At 40.4% G+C, this 18314-nt stretch overlaps 1 protein-coding gene across 1 annotated transcript in view; it reads left to right on the forward strand.

The window, feature by feature from the left end:
• TIAM2 (TIAM Rac1 associated GEF 2) overlaps positions 1 to 18314 on the forward strand; it is a 92161-nt gene that overhangs the window by 63137 nt on the left and 10710 nt on the right. The window contains 4 exon segments of the mRNA XM_069787059.1: positions 15463 to 15642; positions 17184 to 17231; positions 17233 to 17253; positions 17647 to 17772. Coding sequence (XP_069643160.1) covers positions 15463 to 15642; positions 17184 to 17231; positions 17233 to 17253; positions 17647 to 17772 — 375 coding nt within the window.

The raw sequence follows: 18314 nt of genomic DNA on the forward strand, positions 1-18314 counted from the left end.
GGTTAGAAATGTTTTCTCTAGCCCATGGTTTCTTTTAAGAGAAAGTTCAATAGTCTGTTACTAACTTGCTTATCTTTATTTTGTATTTTCAATATATTAAAAATATGCTTTTATAAAAGATGAACATAGCTAAAAGGTGAAATTTTACCATATAAGTAGCTACTATTCTAAGGTCTCGTCAGACTGCTGTGATCTGACTTTCAGTTGCTCTGAATCTTTTGAATATCATCAGAGATAATTATTTCTGAAATCATATTAAATTTTAACAGACAGAAGGAAGGAACTTCATATAAATGCATGTGTGGGAGTGGGAAGAGGTATTTTCACTTTAAATATTTTACAGATCATAAAAGAAAACCTTAAAGTAAACTCTGTGCAAATATTTCACATAACTTCATTCTATTCTTAGGTGTATCTTAGAGTTCTTTAAGAAACTTAAGAAACCCAGTAAAAATAGCTAGTGTGATGCTTTGTAATCACAGTAAAAATAGTCACTGAATGCAGAATGGTTTTATGCTGGCATCTTCAAACATTAACATTGTAGATGCAGAAATGGAAGCTACTGTGATGAGAAACTTTGAATGTTAACAAGAATTTGCTTTCTAAAGAATGGCCAACTGGTTTGATTTTGTAATGCTTTTGAAGTGGTGCTCTATTTCTTTCAAACAATGAAGTAAAATTGATTCTGGGAATAACTTGGGTATAGAGACTTACAGAAATTGCCTTTGCTTTGCGGTTGACTCTTAAAATAGTCAATCTACTCAAAATCAGTATGTGTATATGAGGACGAGTCTATCACCATCACCTCTTAATAAAAAATAAATAAAAAATACTACACACTGTGGAGGGAGAAAACTCACTTTTTTTCTTGGGAATACCATTCTTAACGCAATGAGCAGAAATTATGGTTGAAAATCCCTGAACCCCTTTCCCTAGCATGGGCTGCTTTAGATGAGCTCAGGTCATTCCTTCTCCACTCCTGTTTGACAACCATGTTCACTTTTCCTCCATCTGATGAGGAAATGAAGAACTCACAACAAGTCTGGTCAGCAGAGCGCATAGCACCTTTGGCAAACACAAATCTGCATCTCCTGCAGGATGGAGCATTTTCATCAAATGCTTTCAGCTTTTTATAGGGATGAGGTGCAGGTCAGTATAATGGCCCTACTTGAAAAGTCCATATTTATAGATATAGGGGAAAAAAGGAAGTAGAAAAAATATGTACTTGTGCATTTCAGAAGTCTGCTTTTGGATGCTTGAGTTTCCTATGTAATGTTAAATCATCCTTCCAGTGCTTTTGAAGCTTGTGTGTTCTGTTTATTGTGATGCCAATTGCGGACAGTCCTCCATTTTCCAGAAAGAAGCTTTTGCAAGTGCAGTGAGAAGTCGATGTTTCCATGAGCTGTGCATGTCTGGGACCATGGTGAGAAATCTGGTTTTTGGTCTCCTTGCACACAGTCCCGCTTCTCGTGCTCAAGGAGCCAACATGCAAAAGTGCCTAACTTGGATAACTGTTGAGGTTTTTCTTCCAACCCATCTAAAGCGTATGTGCAATTGAGCAGCTGGTTTGCATGTCAGATGGTGCCCGAGCGGTGTGAATGCAGAGACTGAGACTGGGTCAGAAAGCACACCCATCTTCCCACTTCTGCGTCATCCAAATACCACAACAAGCTTTCAACAGATGCAAAATACATGTGTCATGATTTCAAAAAGGAAATCCTTGTGTTACCTATTAGCTGATTTCACACAGCTATTTCTGTAATGACAATCAGTGAGTATTGTAAAGAGTTTGCTGCATTTGTGGTTTTGGCCTCTTGTATATTACAGCATAGCCAGGTACTTGGAGGGATGGTTTTCATAAGTTGGAGAAATTAGTGTTTTGTCTTCAAACTGCCTAAAACTGATTTTGAAACCCCTCTATTAGAAGTAGCACTAAAGCCATCAACTTCTCATACAGATAGAGTAATTTAAGGGTAAAAATCCTGAGGTACAATATACATTCAGGTCAGGGTTCAAACCTGAATGGAAGAACGTGTATCCCGTTGCTAGTCTGAATGCTCAATTGTTAAAGAAAAAAGTGTGGTTTGATTTTGGGGAGAGGAAGGGGGCAACTGCGACAGGTACCATGGAATAGTAGAGGTGAAAGCAGTTAGTAATCATTATTCATATAGTCCAATCCCAGCAGAAAATTAATACAATTGTTCAATGTTTCTGGATGATTGCAATGGTATTTTACCTTCCGGAAGAAAGCAAGTGAATGCTAGGAATGATATATTCCTCTGACTTGTTACCTAGAAAATACTGTACAAGCATGTGATCTGTAGGACATGTGCTGTGGGATAGTTCAGGGCACCATTATTCAAAACACATCCAACAGCCTTCTGTTGGCACTGTCAGTAAATGTAATCCTATATATTCAGTTGTGGTGGTTCGTTTACTTTGAATGAGTGTCATCACCAGATCACTCTCAGAGATGAGATAGGCATCGTCAGTCTGAATGTGTGTATATAAGCAGTGGACAATTGTCTTTCAGTAGGTAAATGTCAATAAATGTTTATTCTTCCCCACCAAAGTTAAACAGTTTCCTAGTATGTCTTTTTGGGAGAAAGTTAAAGGTTTACCAAAATATACTGAATTAGAAGGAAGATTTGCAATGATCTGGTGCATAAAACTTAAAAACTGAGAAGTACAAATTGTGGTTTGATTACATTTAGGATGGTGTGGCAGTGTATGTATGGATGTTAACATGTGTCCAGTAAGTTTCAGAGCCATATTTTTTCTCCATTTAGTATAAGTGGCATCCTTTCTTGCCAGTCAGTTAGTGACCCCCTACTGCCAAAACATCCTCAAAGAAACATTAACATTGAAATAAACTGTGGGAAATCTAAAAAAAATAAATGTGTGTGGAGTAATTTTGTTAAGCAAAGACTGTAAAAATAAAAAGTCTTGGAAGGAGAATGTTATTACTAATCAAATAAACACCTATTGTTGAGCTACCTTGAAAACAAGCCAAGCAGAAATGACCAGAATCTCAACAGAGGTCCCTCTGGGAAAAGTAAAGTAAGAGGAAGAAAAAACTACTGGTATACCCATATGACCACAAACCTATTTCTTGCATGGAGGCAATTCCAGTTAAACGGTGTTCATGGTGATAGCTTCTCATTAGCTCTATTTTGCATTGCTCAGGCAGTTCCCACTTGCACAGCATGTCATTAATTGCAGGAGAGCTGCCTGCCTGAAGGTTTACTCAGCATCCATAGGACATTAAGGATCTTCCCTTTATTTTAATCATGAGAACTTCTCTTTAGCAGTTGATGAGCTCCAAAAGCTCGGGGAGTAGTCTGCAATTAACATGCTTTTTTTTCTGTTCTTTGTAGGAAGGAGATTAACAACATAGTACTCTCAAAATCGTGTATACTCCTCTTCAATCCAAGTGTCATTTCCTTCCAGATGTGAGACACATTTAGGGAGTCTAAGAGCTAACATGGGAAAATAGCGTGTTCCTCAGCAGTGGTTTTCCTTGATTCAGTTGTGCCTGGAGGGGACAGTTCCGCATCGAAAGTGCGACAGAAGCCTGTGGGGAGCATTGCTAATTATTGCGCTTCCCTTGCAGACAGCCCAGCCTGTGGTGAGCCCGACCAGAGTTGCTGGCTCTAGCAGTGTGGAGCCACGGCCGGACCCCTGCTGTCATCCTTTGAGAAGGTTATCAGTGATATGAGTGAAATTGTAGCCTGTTAGAAGTCTGTAAGAGTTTTGCTAATTAATTGAGGTTTCAGTATTTTATTCCACCCCTATGGAATGGACTATAGGTTACAGAAGGCTTGCTGTAAACCTACCAATGGGTGCTTGCTACTGACCCCAATCCTGGATTTCACTTTGTTGCATTGATCCTGCAGTTCTTTAAATGCAGCAGAGCCACCCTATGGATGGCCCAAAATTCAAATACAACAGTTGCTTGTCTTGGCTTACACAGTGAGGAGCCTTGAAACCATAAAGCATGAAAGGTGCTATATCTAGAGTGAACCTGTAACCAGACATTAGGTCAAGGTGTAGATGGAGACCTGCGTGCATAGTTACTGGTAGTGAGGCACAAGAACGGTGAGAGAGAAGACCAAAGGGAGACTGTGCAGTTCTTGCATGCAGAGTTGTGAACTTGTGTTGCTCTGTTTTGTGCTGTCACACTGAGTTGCTGGGGTTCGGGGGGGGAGTTGGTATTTGTTCTCTTTCTTCTGACTGAAGGAAATGTCTTCTCAGAAGTCCTGTGACAGTCGTCAGTGTAAAATGTGCAGATGGTTGATCGGGAGAAGAAATGGTGTTGTGTTGATGCTTATAAACGGAAGAAGCCAGTGCGAGATGACTTTTAATGCAGCTTTTCTTGGTAGTCTTCTGGGAAAAATCCACGAGGCTTACCTGCAGGTGAAAAGAGAAGCATACGACAACAGTCCTGGTTCATTGCAACAGGTTACAGTTAGCAGTGTCTCTGGAGACGCTTGTGACTTCAGTGACGAAGGGCAGGAAGGTGCCTGGGAGTCCACCTCCCTGGGCCTCCGAAGGCAGCCCTAGTCACCTGCAGTGCAGGATATGACGGCAGCGTTTCACTTTGCAATGAAAGGCAGAGATATCTAATCACACTTCTGACAGACCCAGGGTACCCAGGGTAATCTCTCTGCCAGCTGTAGATTATTTGGTGTTTTTTTTTTAAGACCGAGATACTGTTCAGTTACAGTGCTGACAGTAACATACATGTTTTTAAATGCGATCCAGAAGCATTTAAGCACAATTTTAGCGCATGCCGAGGTATGTGCAGTTACCCATAGGACACAAAGTCACACAAAGTCGCAATACAGGATTTCGGACAAATACTGCATCCTGGCTGCCATCATACCCTAGGCTTTGAGTCCTGTTTTGTGCTGTAAGGAACATGTAAGGCCAAAGGTAGACGTGAAATGCCAAAACTTAAAAAATCTGCTACCTGCAGCAGATTCTGCAAAATCAAAGAGAGCAAAAAGATACCTGAAAGGAAGGAAGAGGGAGGAGAATTTTAAAAAAGTAAGGTGTCAGTTGAGCCAGATGCACAGGGAAGTTCCAACAGATTTTCATGTTTTGTTGTCCATAGCACTGTGTGCCTCTGTCTCTATGTGCTAACATGCTGTGGGCAGACATAGACCTTCACTCACATGGTGATTATTTCCTTCTGAGACAGCAGAATCCTTCTGTAGTGCCTAAACAAAACCCCGCCAAAACCAGGGGAGAGGTTGATGTGGAGTTCAGAGGGTCCGTAATTGTCTTTACGGGGGGGTGGGGGTGGGGTGGGGGGTATTGCATCTTTTAACATTTGAAACGCAATATGCCTGCTGCTAACTGCTACTAGAAGAGTTAAGGGTTGCCCTCTGTGCCTCCAAAGAAGGCACAGTGCAAAAACATATTGTGAAAGATGAATGCAACTGCAAAGATAATGTCTCAGTGGTTGCCATAGTTTCTAATTCAGCACTTGAGAAAAGTTTTTGCATTCAGCACAAAACGCTTTGGGTGGGAATGTTACAAACAGTATTTAAGATGCTTGAAATTAAAAATTAAACAAGAATTCATTTTAAACACTTGGAATGTTAAGTCATTTTTGTAGTGCTGGAATTAAAGCAAATATCTTCACTGTGGTCAATTATGCTTTGAAAATACATTTTGAAGGCATTTAAAAACCATGTTATTAGTATAATAAGCATGCTAGAAAACTATTTAGAGAAATCATCCACCTACATTTATAAAATGTAAAAAATGGAGTCGCTCTAGATCACTGTAGGGATCTGGACACCAGATGAATTAAGCCTGAGCTTATAATGCTTAGAGAGTACTAAGTATCTTAGTATCTTATACTAAGTATACTTAGTATATTAAGATATAAGTATCTTAGACTACTAATGTCACAGAGCTCCTCTTAGTCCAGGGTATGTATGTACATATTGTATATTTTTTATATATGGGTGTGTGTATACATACATATATACACAGACACAGTTATATCTAAAAACCCGCATGTTGTAATTATGCTTCTGCTTCACGGGTGGTCCAGACTGATGTTACAAAGTAGCCTGCAAGTGCTCAGGATTGTCCTGGAGGCAAGCTGCTGTTTCCTTTCATTCAAAGTATATACAGACAGAGCAAAATTAGCCTTTTACCTTCATGCATTAAGGGCAAAAGCAGGATGGGAAATGAACTTGATGCAGATAAGCGCACCTAGACATATCGGGACAATAGAGGGAAGCCTGTATTTCGAAGGATGTTACTGTTATGGTAACTCAAGCCTGGTGCCACTAAAATGGAAAGATGAAAACCAGATGTCTGTAAAGGGAATGTGTGTTACTCAAACCAGACAGGAACAAACAACAAGGCTATGTCATTTTTCCAGTCATCTTAAAAATATTTCACGGAGATTGATTATTTTACACGTAAATTTTACATAGGAGATGTGTTCTTGAAAAGGGCTTGAGTGTTTGTTGTGCGCTTCTAGAGAAGAAGAAAGGGTAAAGAAAATGCTTTCATTCATTTGGTTTATTTTAGTTTGTGTTTTTTGCTTTTTTGATTTATCCATGTCCCCCAATAAGAGTTGGAAGGATTACTAAAACATAGTTGGTTTTTTTCTAATGAATACACAGGGAAAAAAAAAAGCTGTTAATTGGTAACATTTTTTAGCTGGCATATGGCTAGCTAATAACTCAGGCTTAATTGGCAAATCTGGGGAAGAATAACTTCCTAATATGGAATTAAAAAGTCCTGTTGTTGTTTTTCATCAAGATTGACGATATCGCTTGGACCTGAAATTTAGCAGCCTTTGTTTTCCCAGTGCCAGTGGATGAGCTGTGTTTTAACACGTATCTATTAACAAAAACAGAGCTCAAAATTGCTACGACTCATGCTGATAGAAAACGAAGAAACAGTACCTTTCCAGAAAGTATAGTTATACTCTTAATAAATGTGGATCTGGTGACCTGACCTGTGTTATTTTTAAAACGCCATATCTGATACTGTAAACCTTTAATTTCCACAGACTAGTGATTTTTTTTTCTTCTCTTCAGACTTGCTGTGTGAATCCCTACAGTCTGTGGACTACTGCAGAGGCAGCCACTAATGGTGGATAAGAAAAGTAGCCTTGTACTTGCTACACAGTAGTCCATGTAATTGGATTTTTAAAGCAGGCTGTGTGTCCACTGAAAAATGAAATGTTAGGGAGCAGGCAAAAGGAGACCATTCCTCAGTTTTCTGTTATGTAGTCTCCTCACCCAGTGAATCCGATATCAGTCTCCAAAAGAAAGAAAGGGCACAGTCCATCAGCTAAACAAGAGGTTCCTACTGCTGTGATACATTCTGCAAGCCTTATCAGCAGCATGTTGTTTCAGGGCTCCAGCATCATTGTTCCTCTGATAGGCGGCCGCTCGGCAACGGAGCTGTATGATTTGGCAAACGCTGAGCTGTCAAGCTAATGATTTGGAAAGAGATGGATGTAACTTTAATTGCAGTAATTAAAGGAGAAGGCTGCGTTATTCCCTTGCTTGCACAAAAGTGAATATCTTTGAAACCTCTGAAGCAGCACACTCATAACCAAGGATATAGATACCCAGGCTTGGTGTATCATTTGGGTTCAAGAAAAGGGTTTGCTAGAGAGCAAGGGTGGTGGCAAGGGCAGCGTTGAATGAAGCCTTATAGCTCAACTTCATTATGCTCTAACAGTGCTGTGACAGAGAGAACATGGGAGTTACTGTGTTTTATTATGCCGCTGGTATAGTTCTCCTTTTATTAATGAATTGCTTGTCAGTCTTGTAACTCTTCAGCTCAGTGGTGTCAGGTACTATAATGTTTTATTTAAAGTCACTTTTTTTTTTTTTTTTTTAGAACAATCTATCTGTAGACCTGATTGGCTTTGTGTAAATATATCAACGTGGGGACTTTTACTTTCAAGCCTGAATTTATTACTGAGCACAGTTTAAATTTCTTTTTATTGGTGTAATTATAACTAAAAAGTTTGAACAAAGGACAAGCACAATTATGTAAAGAAGCCATCCAGAGAGCTGCCTATTTGTTTTTCATTTTATCGTTGTAAGAGCATTTGTATGCCACACCATTTAGCGGCATATACCCTTGACAGAGCATCAGTACCATTGATAATTCATGCCGACCTTCAGGGCAGTCAGCACCCTCTAGATATTTTTAGGTATTTGGCTAATTTTCTCAAAGCACCTGATGTTTTGTTTATGCAGTACATTTCACAGGCACAGAGGCAGGTACTTTTCTGGGGACATAAAACCCATCTTCCCTTGCCATAACTGCACTTTCTCCTTCATTCACTACATCAAGCTAAAAAAAACCTTCTCATATGGCACGTTCTCCCTGCATTTGTAGTAACAAAGGGAGGCATGGCAGGTCTGTTTGTGCTCTCGTATGCTGCTTAGCCCTGTTACACTGGGACGTTGACAGCATCTCTCATTTTCCTTAATCGGCACAAAAGGGAAACTTGGGCAACTGAGCTGGGAGAGAAGGTGTGTTCGCAGGGGATTGCAACAGCCGTGGCTTCCTTCCGAGGGGCCTTTTCCTTTGGCAAAGTTTGTATTCACAAGCCACAATGCCCGCCTTCAGGAGGAGTAAAACCAGAGCTAAGAGTTTAGCGTTGGCTCGCAAAACCCAGCAGCAGGCAGCAGCAGCTTACGGCTCCCTGCACAGGATGTTTTCTGTGGTGAGTTCTGCAGCGGCATGGGTTAAGCTGGGGGGAGTGCTGCTTAATTAGGATAAGGTAGGTGACATGGGGCTGTACTAGGCTGTACTAGCGTGCCAGGCTGTCTGCGCTTGACTGTCCTAGCAATAATAATCAAATAATGGATTCTGGTAACATGTAGTCGGTGGGTGAGTTTATACCAGTACGCTGCACGGGAAAAGGTTTGGGCTTTTTGAAGTTTGGGGGAGGGAGGGGTGGGTTGGTTGCCTGCACTGTTTGCTGTCGGGCTCAAGCAAAGTTATTTCTTGCATCTGTCAGAGAAAGGAGTAAGTCATGATCCAGATTTTGACAAGAAGTGGGATGGTTTTAAAAAGATTCTTCAGGGAAATTTGGAAATAACTGCAGCATGAATGTTTTAACTATTTCTCTGGGTTTTTTTCACAAATAATTTAGGATTGTGGAAACAGGGAGGAAAAAAAATAAGAGCTACAATCAAGGTCCTGCTGGGGGAATATAAGAAGGCTGTAAATATATTGCACAGGTGGTGGAAAAATACATAAGCCTTCTGCATTAAAAATTGACGACATCAGGATAAGGACATGGGGAAGGAAAGAATGACAATATTTTCACAAGATCAGGAGTTGGGAAAATTTGCGTTGTGTGCTTTAGTATTACCTGACAAGTCTCCTTTTTGCGCCCTGGGCGGTCAGGGTTCCTCTCTCTGTTTTCCTGACGCTCTCATCTTTACATTTTGTATGGTCAGGATTTAACATTCCGCAATGGAAATGGCTTCTGTTTTGCCTTTGACTTTGGTATGTGTTGGGTCAGATGACTTTGGAGACTGATTTTTAGAGAAGCTGAGCACAGCATCTCTGAACTCAGTGGGAGCTGCTGGTCCTCGGGACCTGGTCGGTGCAGGCTCTCGGGCCAGATCCCTGCTGCGTGACTTGGTTTATAACTAGCGTCTCAGTCGAGTGCTTAAGTCATCAGCGGTTCTTCCTCTATACCCAAGGAGAAAGGTGGGCATCTCTCTCTGTGTGGGAAGTGAGAGGGAAGATTTGCCACCATGCAATTCATATTAATAGCTCAGGCACCACGTCAGGTGGGCTGCATCTTAGCTGTTTTTACAAAGCTGTATGTTCAGCCTTCTTTCAGGCCTTGACCTGTGCTGTCAGGAGAGAGTTACTAGGTCATCAACCCCTCTTCTTACCGTACTTGGGATTTCTAAGTGAGGTTGGTGACACCTACTTGCATTACTGGAACAGTCTGGCTTTGCTAATGTGCATCTCCCTGAAATTGGGAAATTCTCACTCAAAGGCAAAAGTCCATCGTTAATTCCTCCCCTGTTGTCTGGTCTGGTAGTGTCTGGTAGGGCAGCTTTTTATAATGCGGCGCAGAGGGGTTGCTTCTCCCTACTTTGAAGTGTAACTCTAACTATGCCTGGCTTATTGCTGCAAAGGATCTGACTGGACACTTTTAAAAAAATACCTTTCTTTTAGCAATGTTTTAAACATTTTAATTAAAAGACATGCAAGAGACACAGCGAAACAAAACAGACCCCTAAAATTTCAGCAGTGTCAGTCGGGAACAGTTTCATGTTCTGAGTGGCCTTGAAGTGGGGAAAAAAAAGGACCAGAAGCTAAGTGATGACTGAGGCTACTACTTTGTTTTAGCTTCTGTTGCCCGAAGCTGAGCAGCAGTCTTGCCCAGATACCTGTGGTGAAAATCCCACAAGGTGTTTTTCAGCAAAACTCTGCTGACATATTTCAGTCTTAATAAACAATTCAGAGGAATGCACATATACTGTTTCGGTATGTACCATAAGGCAGGTTTTTTTTCAGTGGTCTTTAGGGGAGCTAAAGTCTGCAACTTTCTAGCCTTTTACATTGCAAGGTACTTCCCAGTCTGAGGATGACTGAGAAGTCTGTAAAGTGGTGGACCCACAAAAAAATGACGGCTGTTAGGGCTGCCTTTGTCCAAGAGAGAAGCATCTTCTAACACAAAGGAAAAGTGATGGACATCCTCAAAAGCTTTCCTTTTTCACACAGTGAGGGATGTAAAGAGGTCCCTGGCCAGCTGTTCATTTCTCAAAATCCTGTGTAATTGTGTTTCTTCTGCTGACTGGTGCATTCAGTGTCTCCGGAAATACATACATCAGGCAGAGCTGAGCTGTTAGCTGTTTGTTTTTAGAGGGTGCAAGACTAATCTGTTTCTGCAGGATGTTTTCTGAGCATGCTTCCTTTTCGGATAAGGAATTCAAAGAATTGGTGATCACCCCATAGATGTGTCCTGCACAAGGGTACAGGAATCTGACGACTCATTGAAGGACATGCATGGTTTTAACCCTCCCAAGGAGTCTTTCTTAGACTGTAGAGTTTTCTTAGCCTACTCAAAATATTCCTCTCCATCACTTTTCCAAACAAACCCCGACCAACTGATGGAGTACATGAGGTGTATAAATGAGGATAAAATAAACAGCAATGAGCAGAGACACCGTAACACTAATTGACCTTGTGCAGCATTTATGTTCAATCAGTATCATTCAGTAGAAAGTCACAAGATAGCCATGAAATTGTTGTGCTAATGCTTAACTACTGCTGATTAATGTCTTCTGCTCTCTCACCGATTAATTTTATGGAGATTTTTAACTCTGGTGGGAATAGCACAGCCTCAAATGATGATATGCTTGTCTGCAAGGAGCAAAGAAAATCTGTAAAAGGTTCCTTGTAAGAGTATCCTTTTGTTCAGTTTAAAGGAATAATCTCTAATATTTCTTATCAGGACTATTACTGAAAATGGGATGTGCTTCATCTCCGTCTGACAAGTTAAGCACCACTGTGGTGGTTGACTGCTATGGGTCCAGCTGACAATTACGTGGACTGGAATATTCCTTTCTAAGGGTACTGTGAGCAATCCTCACTCACAGGGAACACTGCCTGCAAAAGGATGTAGGACCTGACCATGAGTTGCAAACATGCAGGGATGAAAAAAACGTTTCTCAAGGTTGCTTCCATGCATCCTTCAGTTTTCTTAGAGGCCAAGAGAGTATGAGGCAGGAGGCTGCTTCCCCTGACTGCTAGGTCTGTAGAAGGGTTTATACAGCTTTGTTGGAAAATCTGTGAAAGTGGCCAATAAAACAGTACAGTGCTGCTTAACTTCATTCTCCCTGGAATGCAAGTATTTGTTTTTTCTATAAACCATTCGTAAGCTCCAGTTGTCTTTCCCAACTCTGCCGTTCAAATCTAGCACTGTTAGTCAAAATTTTTGCATTTTTAGCCTTATCCGTCTGCTGTTCAGTGCCACAGGTAAGCTGAAGCTTCTTGCAATCTCCTATAAATGTTGCTGAAAGTGGCGTACATCAGCTCAAGTGATGGATTTTGGAGAAAGTGTGTATGCTCTCATCAGCTTTTCTCTGCATCGAGGTACCTTGCAGCCTTCTGCACAGTCAGTCATCTGGGCTTTTTTTTCCACCAACTTAAATGTTTTTATTCTGATGAGCTGCACATTATACAGGCTGGCATAAATAATTTTTTTACCATTTGCTAAGTACAGACAGTCTTAGCCTTGTGCAAATAAAAAGCTATGTGCTTAAGGAGTTTACCAGATGTATCTGAGAGTCAAATCTGCCTGTGTTAGCTGTTGCAGTGTCATTGTCAGAGCAAATTCAGGGTTAATTCCCACCTTAATTCAACGTTATGATGCCTGTATGTACTGTCAACTTGGGGCTTCTCTTGAGACTTCTTGGTTTGAGGGCACTGGACTGCCAAACTCTGCTTTGACATCCAGAATGCCCAGGTGGCTTTGAAATCCCAGCTGCAATCAGTAATAGGGCAGAGGCTGGCTCTCTCCTGCCCCCACATAAAAGATAGTAAAGAGATGTTCTTAGGGGTTGTCACTAGAGCCACTAAAGTTTCTGGAAAAGATCTATTTTAAGCAGAAAACATAATGAAGAGCAGGACATTGTTTAGTGTGGGAGGCAGAAAGTAGCATCCAGAGCAGTGTAGAAAAAAGATGGAGATCCTGACTTGGGTGGTAAGGGAGTTTTGGGAAAAAAATATGAAGCAAATAGCCTTTATTTCTCTCTACTTATTCATTATGAAGTTTCTCATGAATACTGGGCTTTTGATCCAGAACCTAATGTACACTTTGTGGTTGCACTGGCAAAATGTGTTCCTATGGTCCGTGCAATGTGTAGGAGTGAATGTGAAATACTTCTGTCCTGTGACCAAGTAACATTTCATGCTTGCTTTGACCCAAATGCAAATACCACAGTGGACACAAAGAGTGAGAATCAGGTCTGGATATTGCACAGTCTGAAAGTTTTCCATAAAGGAAAGGACTGAGAGCAGCAAAGCTGTGGGAAAGGACCAGAGTCTACAAGCAGCAGTGCAGGACAAGGGCAATATTTTTTGATGCCAGACTCGCAAACACAAAGTGCTTATGTGTTCAGGAAACTACTAAAGTTCATAAAAATCACTACTTGCCCAGCAGTATGGCTGAGAGGTACCTGAGAGTAATCCTGTGCCTTGGGCTTGGGCCAGTTGTGTGGAACAATTTCTGACACCAAAATTATGTTGTTTAGGTGCTCAAATAGTGTTTATGTTGAGGAGTATCATCTATTTCCATATGCTTTCTTATCCAGTGGTTCTTCATGGCAGATGCAGCTCTGGCCCCAAAACTGAAGGGAATGGAGAACATGGCATGTTCTCCAATGTCTGCCTGCCCTATGTGCAAAGGTGGTTGAGGAGGAATAGAGGACTTCTAACTCCTCCTTGTAAAACTGCCTGATGATGATGTTTATGACTTGCTTTCAACAGGCTGTCTCATATCCTTGATCTACTGTCCTTGATCAGGCATCAGGTTCATGTAAATCAAGTTGCCCACGCGCACCTTGAGCTGTAGAGAGCTTAAAGTCTGAATCATTCTGATACAAATACAACACTTTCTGACATCAGAAACAAAGAAAACAAAACCCAAGTACTTTGGCATTCAGCTATTTAGAAGTTGCTTTAAAATACACCTTCCTCCCCACCCTATTTCATAAATTAAGTTGTGATTTATTTCCAAAACACTGATTAATTTTAGTGGCACAGAGTGACAGTGATTTTTAAATGTATTCTGTCAGTGTGCAGCTATAATTCCAACAAACACCATTCAATTTACTTTGCATTTTTGGGGGTCCTAATAAATGTTGTAAATATAAAACGTATCTAAATTTCAGTCCTGCAAGCTGTCATTATATAGGACTGTGGAAGATGGTTGCACATATTAGTGAGGAAAGTAACTTTATTTTTTTTAAAGTGATGGCATTGTTTAAAACTGGGGGCTGGGAAGCTACAGAGTAATATAGACTAGATGGCAAGTATTTGATGTTTTAACATTTATTTCCTTTATATAGGTGTGAGGGATGTACCTATATTTTGTCCTATGAATGGCTGAGATTTAATTGCTAGTGCATTTAGCCTCCAACTTACAGAAGGCTTTGTATAGCTCAGTTCAGTTTCAGAATAACTTTTGCATTTGATCAATTGATGACGTAGTATGCTGGTGAACTTAGCTACACAGATAATCAGTGGTGAATCAGGAGTTCCAAAAAGGACCACCTGAAACAGCGTCTGGAATAAATTAGTACAGATTAAGACAGTTCTGAAATGCACTCATGTCTTGATTTCTTCACTGAAACAAGACTTCCACTTGAAATAAGGCAGCATTCAAATAGTCCTCATTTGAATGCATTCACTAAATAGAAGATAATATATGGCACAGCATATGCAACTGTCTGGTATCTTAGCATCTGAAAGACAGAAGCACTGCAGAAGAATTGTTTCATGTAGTACAAAGAGGTGGATATCAACAGCTGTTAAGGTAGAATTGGGTACTGGTAGTGATATTCTATCTTTCAGGAAAATGTCATATAGGGAACAGTGGAATAATTTTCAAATTAAGCATTAAAGAGTAATGCCTGCAAAAGTTGTTTTTGGATATTAGTGATGGTCATGCAAGAGCAAACTACGCAACCCTTTCATAGTGTCAGAAAAATCTCTTTCTTTTCCATCTTTACCTTATAAGATTAACTGTTGTTGTTCCATTTCCAGTTCCTACCTTACTTGAAAATTTTCTGGGGTTTTATCGTGTTTATCATTCTTCTAAAGAATCTCAAAGATTTAGGTTCCCATTCACCATTTTTGAAAGCAAAAAATCTGTATAGGTAGTTGTCTCCTTGGAGACAAAGCATCTAAACATCTTTTGACAACCCAGGACATTGGAATTGGAACCCTCAGCTCCAAGTCTCATTGTTTGAAAAAACCACACAATGCAATATAGGTAGCAGACGACAAATAAAACAGTTATTCTGGATGCTTAAAAGATCTTTATCTGCTAATTCTTTCTGGTTTGATGCAGTGAGTGTTCCAAAATAAGAGATGGAAAACAGTGTGATGGTAGTGTCATAAGAACCAAAGTATAAGGTATATCTGAGTGCTCTCTCCTCTTTTGCATCCCATGAGCTTGTATCTGAAGACTGAAAATAATTTGCACTGGAAAATCACTAGAATATTTTCATTTCATTTTACTGCTGTGATCTGGATCTGCTATAAACTGAAACTGTTCAATGCTATCAGGATCCATATTTGACAAAAATCAATGGCATGCTCTAGCCCCTGAATTTGGAACAAGAGCAAAATTTGAGGAATTTAAAAATAATTGTAGTACAGTTTGTATTCTAAAACATCAGTGTTTGTCTCTTTGGTCTCATTTAACAGAGTGCAGAACAGATCAGTGTGTTGTGCCGAAACTTCCAAGAAGTCCAGGCAAGTGGTATGGAAGGACAGAAGGACAACCAGGATCCACCTCCACGGCCACTGGCTCGCCACCTTTCTGATGCAGATAGATTGAGGAAAGTCATCCAAGAGCTTATGGACACTGAGAAATCATACGTCAAGGTAAAAAAAAAAAACAACAAACCAAAACAACCTGGCTAGCTGCAGCCTTGGTTTTGAGGCAGCCTGTGATTTGTGGATGGTCTTAACATATTTCATGCTTACCTTTATATAACCAGCCCTCTACAAGGGCCATAACCTACAAAGTGTGCTTATCTAATTGTTCTGTTGTTTTCAGCAGGCTTGCTCCTGTAATAGAGGCTGTAGGATTTGATCTAGTAGCTTTAGTTCTAATCAATTTGTATTTATATTGGAGAGTGGTAATCTGTGGGGAGTAGATACCTGCAATATGTTAACATAGGAGTTTTCCAGGGGATGTTTCCATAATTTTCCAGACGAAAATAAATCTGGCAGAACAACAGAATAGAGTCTCCTACAAATTAGAAAAAAAAGTTTAATTGTGGAAAATAGTGCATAATTATTTTTGAATCAGCAAAGCTAAAAGGCACAGCTCCAGTTGGTTGTAGCATCACACATATGTTATTTCTCCTCTGACTGCTAAGTCCATAATTTGTTAGATGTATGTCTCTTCTTTTTATAAACCCCAAATTCATGTGGCTGGATGCCAAAAGAAACATGAAAACACTGATTTTATTGACCTTCAGCAAGGAGGAATCATCTACTTTGCCGGATCTCAAAACACATACTTACAGATATTGGTACTTGCTGCAATAATGTATATGGAAAAGAGGAGAAAATGCTTTCAGTCTGTGGTTGTTAGTATATCCACAAATACACTAAAACAGCCAGATGCTGTAAAGCTTGAGGAAGCTTTACAGAACACGGACCCCCATGTATGTCCAGCTGATATTTCTTATAGAGGAATTGCTTCCACAAAGGCACGACCATGGAGGTCACTGACGTGTGAAATTTTGCACCTGGCAAAATCCTGGCAGGTTGCACATACTCGTTACAGTGTTCTCAGGGAGATGCTCGTTATTCGTTCTCCATAAGAATTTCTGCCGTGTCTCTTCTCGGGGTCGGAGAGCCCTGCAGTGGGCCCCAGCCCTGCTGTCATGCTTTGGTGTGGGATAGTAAGTCTTCAAAAGTGGCACCAATTCTTTGAAGAAGTGACTGAAAAAGCTGCTAATTGTGTCCTCCCAACAATGTAACTGAACGCATTAATATCTCTAACAAGATTTTAAAATGTTACGTGCCCTTCTGAATATTACTACTGACATTTAAATGAGTGGCTATTTATATGGTTTATCTAACATGCATGATTGAAACACTTGATGCTGTTCATATACGTGGACTCTTTAGAAAGCCATCACCCATAATATTTTCTCCTCATGCTATACTAAAATACGATTTGTTATAATCAAGCTGTAAAGCCTTAAAGATGAAACAAAAACATTACACTAAAATGAATTAGTATCTAATTTAGCAATCACTTTAGTGCTAACAACACGCAGATGATTTTGTTACAGAAAAGGAATTGTATCTCTAGTTCATTCCTGAAAATTACCCCTATCCTGCAGTTGTCGTATAAAGAACATTTTCAACCTGTTACATAAAAAGTGAATGAGTTCTGTTTCTTGCAGGACTTGAGCTGCCTCTTTGAGCTATACTTGGAGCCCCTTCAAAAGGAAAACCTTCCTTACCCAGGATGAGGTGAGGGAATAACTGAAAAATGTGGTTTTCATTCTTTTATGGGTTAAGACCTTGGCATTTGGGTTTTTCATTGCTGAGTAGCATGACAGAAAAAGCAAACAATGAACATAACAATAGGAATTACACCCGTCAGTGCCTTTGTGTCTGGTGCGTGCGTCACTTCTTTTTTAAATGGTAATTGTTCTTCTGACTTAATGCCTAAGAAACCTTTGCTTTTTTGCTAAGGTGTTTTTTTTTTTTTCTTTTTTTTATAAAACCCGTTTGAAAAGTATTAATGAAGATGTTATTGGCCTTTTCAACCTCTGTGGGTCACATCTCCTTAGTGGACTGTTTTCGCAAGTCCACCGTTAGGTGCACGGAGTGCTGTACTTCATAGCCTGATGTTTTTCACAGATGGAGTCCTTGTTCGGCAGTCTGCCAGAAATGCTGGATTTCCAGAAGGTGTTTTTGGAGACCCTTGAAGATGGAATATCTTCTTCCTCAGATTTTAATACACTGGAAACGCCATCCCAGTTCCGGGTAAATATTTCGCCATTTAATACTTTGCAGCGTACCTGCAAGTGTTTGTGAAAATCTGGCTTTAAGTACTCTAAATTTCATATGGTTGCTTTTGTGTTTGAAGCTTTACTTTGGATTACAGACTTCTATTCAGCAGTGAAAGATAAGTGCTATTTTTCATGGTTTTCTCTTTCTCTTTCCACGGCAGAAGATACCACATGGAAGATGCAGAGCAGGCTTTGAGTATGCTATAAACTAGCAATGCTTATGATGCAGAACTCCATTGTAGAAAGGTTATTGTCACTGGCTGAATTCTGCCCTGCCCTATGCTCCTTCCTCCCTGCTGCTCCCAGTTCCCACTACAGACTGGGAGCTTTTCCTGTTCAATGCCGAATGAGTTGTTCATGCTGTGAGGTCCAAGAAGAGGGCCTAAAAAGTGTAAATGGCTGTAGGCTGTGCCCTCGCTGTGCTGTCTCGCTCGCGGTGGCACCACTCAGTACCTGCCCTAGCTGTAAGAAGTGGGTTCCCCACAGGTGGAGTCACTGTCACAGGGACCAGGCGAA

Source organism: Haliaeetus albicilla, chromosome 7, assembly GCF_947461875.1.
Source record: "Haliaeetus albicilla chromosome 7, bHalAlb1.1, whole genome shotgun sequence".
In the NCBI taxonomy this organism is placed as follows: Eukaryota; Metazoa; Chordata; class Aves; order Accipitriformes; family Accipitridae; genus Haliaeetus; species Haliaeetus albicilla.